This window comes from Alexandromys fortis, unplaced genomic scaffold (genome assembly GCF_014885135.2).
Source record: "Alexandromys fortis isolate MF-2015 unplaced genomic scaffold, M_Fortis_MF-2015_v1.1 scaffold_106, whole genome shotgun sequence".
Classification (NCBI taxonomy): Eukaryota; Metazoa; Chordata; class Mammalia; order Rodentia; family Cricetidae; genus Alexandromys; species Alexandromys fortis.
The window spans coordinates 1,827,284-1,833,672 of record NW_026067980.1 but is presented as its reverse complement, the minus strand read 5'-3'; the positions used below and the strand labels follow the sequence as shown (position 1 = coordinate 1,833,672).

Below are 6,389 nucleotides of genomic sequence, written 5' to 3'. Positions count from 1 at the left end.
GTAAATCATATTATTATAGTCATGATAATATAAATTATCACAAAAGACTGAAAATGGGAATTTCCTAAGGTGCTAAGCCCACTGTAACATAAGAAGTCAATAATTTCTAATACTACTAAATCAAGAAACTGCTTTAAAATGGCAGTAGTTGCCATTAGGAAGTGGGACTAGAAATAGAGAAGGGTGAGTGAGGAGTGGTTTTCATTATTATCCTTTTAGGCCTTACTAGTCTAATGACTTTCATAAGTATGCAAGTGCTGGATGGTGAGTCGTGCCAGAACCTGGCACATGGCAAGCATGTGTCCTACCACTGAACTCCACTCCTAGGAACTGCAGATTTTTAAATGAATTTATTACAGATTTAAAAATACATACCTTTACATATTAAAAATATATTACTTTCCTGTTTATTTTGGTAGTAACAAAACAATGCTTATGATTTCAAGTGAATCTAGTCAAATCTGAGGGCAATCACCATATACATCTTGGATCTAAGTCTGCAAGATTTAGCAATATTTGAAATGAGAACACTGTCCTCCACTGTTAGTGACAATGACTCACTGGAACCTTGGGAATTCAGCATGTAGCAATGATGAGTTTCTTCCACTAACCCAAGCCCCATGAAATCATTAAAAAACATACAAATATAAGATAGGCTCTATTCAGTTTCTCCCCAGGCTCTCTGCCAGATTCCCATCCGAGCTGCCTTGCCTAATGTGGATGTTGTGGTATGCAAGTTCTCGTTATGCTCGTCAGAAGTGCTCCTGCCACCAGGCAGTGGGGCTCTGAGTGGCTCGCTCTAGCTACAGAGCTAAGACCACACTGGCTAGGGTGAGTGGAAGCCTTCTGCCCCACATAAGCATGTTGAGTGCAGGGACCCCAGCCTTGCCACAAGGGCCTGTTCTCAGACCCAAGTGGACTGCCAAACTGGCTCATTGTCTGGAACTTAGTCTCAGCTTAGTTGCTTGAGGGCCACACTCCGTGCCCCTAGGATCCCACTTACTCTGCAAGCTGATTCCTTCCCAAAGAACATCTATGCTCTACGTTCAATAGTTTAGTGACTCATTTTGAGGACCAGAAAGCTGAGTTCTCTTATTCCTTTACTCTGTTCTCCAGATTCCTTAGTGTACTAGATAGGTTCCAGAGCAAACTCACAAGGAGCCATCACTGGAGAGACAACTTTATTTGTAAATAACAAACAAGTGAAGCAGGAGGAGGCACATGCAAACCATCTAGGGCGGAAGAGTCTTTGTGAAGGGAGAAAAGAACCGGGAGAAAGAGCAGAGGTGCCCTTATGCTCGGCTGTTGGCATGCAGACTTACTCAGTCCTGCTCCCAGCCTCCCTTGAGAGCCGATCTCTTGGCTACTAATCTCACTGCTGTCCCCTTTGTCCCATGGTTTCAAAGTGCTACCTCTCTGAACTGATGCAGCAGTGCGGGCTGGTATTCCACCATCCTTGGCAGCAGCTCCTCTGAAGCTTTACTTGGACTTTTTGTGGTTCTTAGTGACTCTGACTCCTTTAGATCTCCAGGAGCGTCTTCTTCTGCCACCAGAGGACTCAGGCTTTTCTGATAGGGAAGGTCGTATCCACTCAGTCCAAGAAGAGCCTGCATTCTCTTCCAGGTCAGTGGCCCTGGAGAAATGCTCCTGGGGCTGGAAGGCACTGCTGCAGCAGGGGACGTCAGCTGAGTCTTCAGATACATAATCTGTGGTGAAAGAAAGAGAGGAGGGAAGGGAAACTCAGCCATTGTTTCTCCTGTGTATAGGTCCTTCCACCCCTTACCAGCCGTTCCCCTTCCAAAGCCACAGTGCCCATCCAAAGCTCCCCTCTGTGACATGCTTTCTCCATTCCCAGGCAGGACAAGTTCCCATCCCCATCCTAGGGTTTCTCTGTGTCATGGAACTCAATTTGTAGACCAGGCTAGCCTTGAACTTGAGTGTTGCAATGAAAGATGTGTACCGCATCCACCACCACCTCCTAGGTCCCACCCCGTTCTTACCCATGGTTGAATCAGGTGAGCACTCTCTGCACTCCCATTTCTTGCTGTTGGGTCTCACTGAGGAACACTCTCGGTGGGTTCCATGGGATCCACACGTAGCACACAGAACGAGGCGCCACTGCCTACGGAAGAGTCATGGAGAGGTGTAGGGTCAATCAGGACACCAACTGTCACTTTGGAATGTTACCTACCATCCAGCCTCAGCCATGAGGAGAACTTCCTGGGAAATTTATTTTTATGTGTTTTTGTGTTTTGCCTGCATGCATGTATATGTACCACGTGCATACATTGCCAAAGAAGGTGTCAGATCCCCTGGGATTGGGATTGTAGACCACTGGGAGCTGCTATGAGAATGGTGAGAATAGAGCCTGGGTCTTTTGGAGGAGCAGTTGGTGCTCTTAACTACTAAGTCATCCTCCAACCCCAAGGTCACTTTAAATTAGTTTAATTTTACTATACTCATTTACTACACCCCATGGCCCTGGGAGGCGACAGGTAGGCACAGGTGCCTCTCCAGTGGATACAAACAGCAGACCCTGCAGAGGAGCCCTGCCCATCTGTGCATGAGTAAGTCAGAGGCTGGTCTAAAATGGAACTTGGCAACTGGGTTTATCCAGAGGGTGGGCAAGAGCAGACACCCTGCTTTAATAACACTGCCAAGACCTAAGATGGCACTGCCCCGGAGCTTCTTCCTACCCTTCATCCTCAAAGCTGTCTCTGCCCTGTTGGTACAGACAGATGGGAGCATCACAATGCTTATAGCGCTGATATAGTTCCGAGAAAGCCCCTGGCTCCAGTTCCCAGGCAGCATCTCTGCAGGGGGAGAAGAAGTTGTAAGGGACACATAATCCCCTGGTGACCCTTGAGAATCCAAGCTAAGCACAGCAAGAGTTCAAAGGCTGCCCAGCACTGCCAACAAGGTTGGGGGTGGTCTGGCTGTGGGCAGAGGTCCTTAGCTCCACCCTGGAGTTCACACTCCCCATCCCCAGAGATTTCTGTTCTGTTTCAAAGCACCTTTTCAGGACTATGCCTTCTGCCCACTTCCCCCTCCCTTTTCTTGGATGATTGAAAAGCACTCTTCTTTCTTCACTGCTCATCAGCGCCCAGCTGCTGCCAGTCTCTGAACTACCCTTGCAACCCACTCCCTGGCTCAGGCCCTCTGTACAGACTTTCCGCTACCTGTCTGGAATGTGAATCCCCATTCTCAGCATCTCTTGGGGAAACTCTTCTCTGTTGTTGCACTGGGGGCACTTGAAGAAGTGCTTTGCTGATGTGTGGGCATATTTCTGTAAGAGAAGAAGGCATTTGTGAAAACCATCAGGCCACCTCAGGGGAGTTCAGGAAGGGCAGTTTGGGTGTGCTAGGTGATGCAGCAGGTGTCAGGCCTGTGACCAGAACACTTTTGAAGAGTGCCCAGGAGTGCCTCGGTTGTCATTTCTGGCTAGGGTCTCAGCAGTGCTGACTCAGCAGGGGTCAGGTGCTGGATACATTTGCTTTTCTTTCGTCCCAGCAGTGAGGCTGATTTTGAGCTCTTTGACTCACTCTTGGAAATACCCATTTGCTTTTGGCAATCCTGATTATTTTGCCTAGTCTAAATCTTACCATGAATGAGGCCCTAGGCCAAGGATAACCAGAGACTGGGCTGATTATTCCCTAACTGACCCGGAAGCAGTTCCTGTATACAGGCCTGCAGTGTGTAGTTCTGAAGGTTAGACATGCCTGAGCATTTCCAGGTTGCCTTGGTTGCAAGCACAGGGCCAGGGCAATCATGAGAGGTCCCCCTAGAGCAAAGGAAGCCCACCTGGATACACTTTCGGTGGTAGATAGCTTGACTACAACATGGGCTCCGGATATTCTCAACACTTGTTTTGGATAAATCTTCGCAACACAAGACACAGCTTTCCTCCCCCAGACTCCCCTGTTGGATGTTCTGTGTTGGGCGATGTTTTCCACAAAATGATCTGTGGTGGGTAAACGGATTTGGTTTCTGGTTTGTCACTGATGCAGATTCCCTGCTGCCTGACCTAGGAAGGGCAATCAGCTATTTTCTTGGTGTCTAGTGAATGGCTAGACCCTCAGAAAAGCAGGTGAAGACCCTCTAGATGACTTCTCATGGCTGCTTACCCAGTGAGCAAAGCTCTGACGACTGTCTCCATGGCTTCCCATTACTTCAAGCCCTATTTAGTTATGCGCAGCTGTCTAAGAACCCCAGCTGTTTGTAATTTAAGGCGGGGGTAGGAAGCAAGAAGAAACCCCTGTGAAACTTCCAAGTCAAGACACTGTTTCCCATTATTAAGTGGAGGGACAGATTTGTTGGAGAATCAACAGTCTCGTGAGAACTAGGTTCTGATTTCAGTGGTGTTTAAACAGCCGGTTACAAAAGGGCACCCCAACTTTCTCCTTCCTCACTTACTTGTACTCTCCAAAAAATTGTGAAAGGCAACCCCTTTCCTGGCCACAAGGCAGATGGAAGCTTCTGGCACACTGGCCATTCTGGCATTTGATAGCAGCTCCCTTTTTCTTGCACACAAAGCAGATCTGCAAATGAGATTCCAGAAAATGTTTTGTGACCCGAGAAAGACAAACAGAGGTTGTGGTTCTTCTTTCTACTGACTGGGAATTCTGGGAAGCAACAGCTATCCTCTTTCCCTCAGTGGTCCAGGGTACTCCAGAGCTGAACGTCAGGAAGCACTGATTCCTCTTGATTTCTCAGGGTGCTGCTTCCTCTCTTTACTTAGGAAACATCCCAGAAGAGATGGGACATAGGAGGACTGAGGCTAGGGGTGTAACTCAGTGGTAAAGTGCTTGCTTATCATACTCTGGTCCTGGGTTTGACTCCCAGGACAGACAGACACACAGACATACAGACACACACACAGATTCTGAAACATGTATGAGAAGAGGCCTACCCACTCCAGGGTCCTCGTTTCAAGGAATTCTAACCTTCTTAGAAGCCCGGGCTGCTTCCTTTCTGATGTCTTTGGGCATAAATCCATGGAGACCTCTGTTGGGTTGGCCCTTCTGAGGCAACTTGCTAGATAGAATCTAGAGGAGCAGAACCGGCTGTCAATGTAAGATTGTCAGTGAAATGGTACAGTGGGGTGACGGTGACCAAGGAAATGGAGCTCGGTGGAACACACTGGTGTATAAGGGACAATTCATTTAATGAAGTCTGATAGTGGTATGTATCAGATACTCCAGCATTTTCTAATCATTAACTCTTTGGACAACCCAATATGGAAAAACATACCTTGGTAAAGGCCACTGGGCTTCAGAACCAGTATCTTTATGCAGTGCTATTCCGCCCCTCATTTACTCAGGGCTGCTCCTGCCACTCTGTGACCAGAGGGGATATGTGCTCGCTAGACTGACTCACTTCATGCTTGTAACAACTACACGACACAGAGCTATTGTGGCTTTAATTTCAGAGGAGGCCACGGAAGCATGATGTGGCAAGTGACATGGCTGCAATCGCATGGCAAGGAATGACAAAACTGGCATTCACACTTGGCCTACAGAACCCACGGTCTTACCCTATTTAGTACAGTATTTTTTTAATTAATTAATTTATTATACAATATTATGTCAGTGTATATGCCTGCAGGCCAGAAGAGGGCACCAGACCCCATTAGAGATGGTTGTGAGCCACCATGTGGTTGCTGGGAATTGAACTCAGGACCTTTGGAAGAACAGACAATGCTCTTAACCTCTGAGCCATCTCTCCAGCCCGTACAGTATTTTTTTAAGAATATTTTTCTCAGCGTATAACAGGAAGGTAAGTGGAATTTTAAAATCCCCTCTTTAGTGGCCATTCTGCATTAACAGGAAAAGGTTAGGAGTTGCACACCCCCCTCTTTTTTTTTTGGTTTTTCGAGACAGGGTTTCTCTGTGTAACAGTCCTCGCTGTCCTGATTACCTAGATCCATAAATATATGGCCAATTGATTTTGATAAAGGCATCTAGGTACTTCAGTGGTATTTAAGTACCACTTAGGACACACAAAAAGTGCTAACCACAAAAGAAAAACTGATAAATACATCATCAAAATTTAAAAGAAATTTCAAAGCACTATTAGAAATAATAATATATATTAAAAAGGATTTGTATCCAGAATATATAAATAATTCTTACAATCCAACAAGACAAAATAATCCAGTTTCTTTTCTTCTTCTTCCTTGTTCTTCTTTCGAGACAGGTTTTCTCCATGTAACAGCCCTGGCTGTCCTGGAACTCGTTTTGTGGACCAGGCAGGCCTTTAACTCATAGAGGTCCATCTGCCTCTGCCACCCAAATTCTGGGATTAAAGGTGTGTACCACTCATGTCTGGTTTATAATCCAGTTTCTATTTATTTATTTATTTATTTATTTATTTATTTATTTATTTATTTA

The 6,389-nt window shown here is 46.2% G+C and overlaps 1 protein-coding gene across 2 annotated transcripts in view; it reads right to left on the bottom strand.

The window, feature by feature from the left end:
- Positions 1–1,216: 1,216 nt before the first annotated feature.
- Positions 1,217–6,389, bottom strand: part of Phf7 (PHD finger protein 7) — a 12,450-nt gene continuing 7,277 nt past the window's right edge. For both annotated transcript variants that reach the window (XM_050158263.1, XM_050158264.1), the window contains 7 exons: positions 4,944–5,045; positions 4,414–4,538; positions 3,802–3,961; positions 3,180–3,286; positions 2,697–2,813; positions 2,001–2,122; positions 1,217–1,706 (listed from right to left, as the gene is read on the bottom strand). In XM_050158263.1, coding sequence (XP_050014220.1) covers positions 1,480–1,706; positions 2,001–2,122; positions 2,697–2,813; positions 3,180–3,286; positions 3,802–3,961; positions 4,414–4,538; positions 4,944–5,045 — 960 coding nt within the window. In that variant the 3' untranslated portion in view covers positions 1,217–1,479. The remainder of the gene's footprint in view (positions 1,707–2,000; positions 2,123–2,696; positions 2,814–3,179; positions 3,287–3,801; positions 3,962–4,413; positions 4,539–4,943; positions 5,046–6,389) is intronic.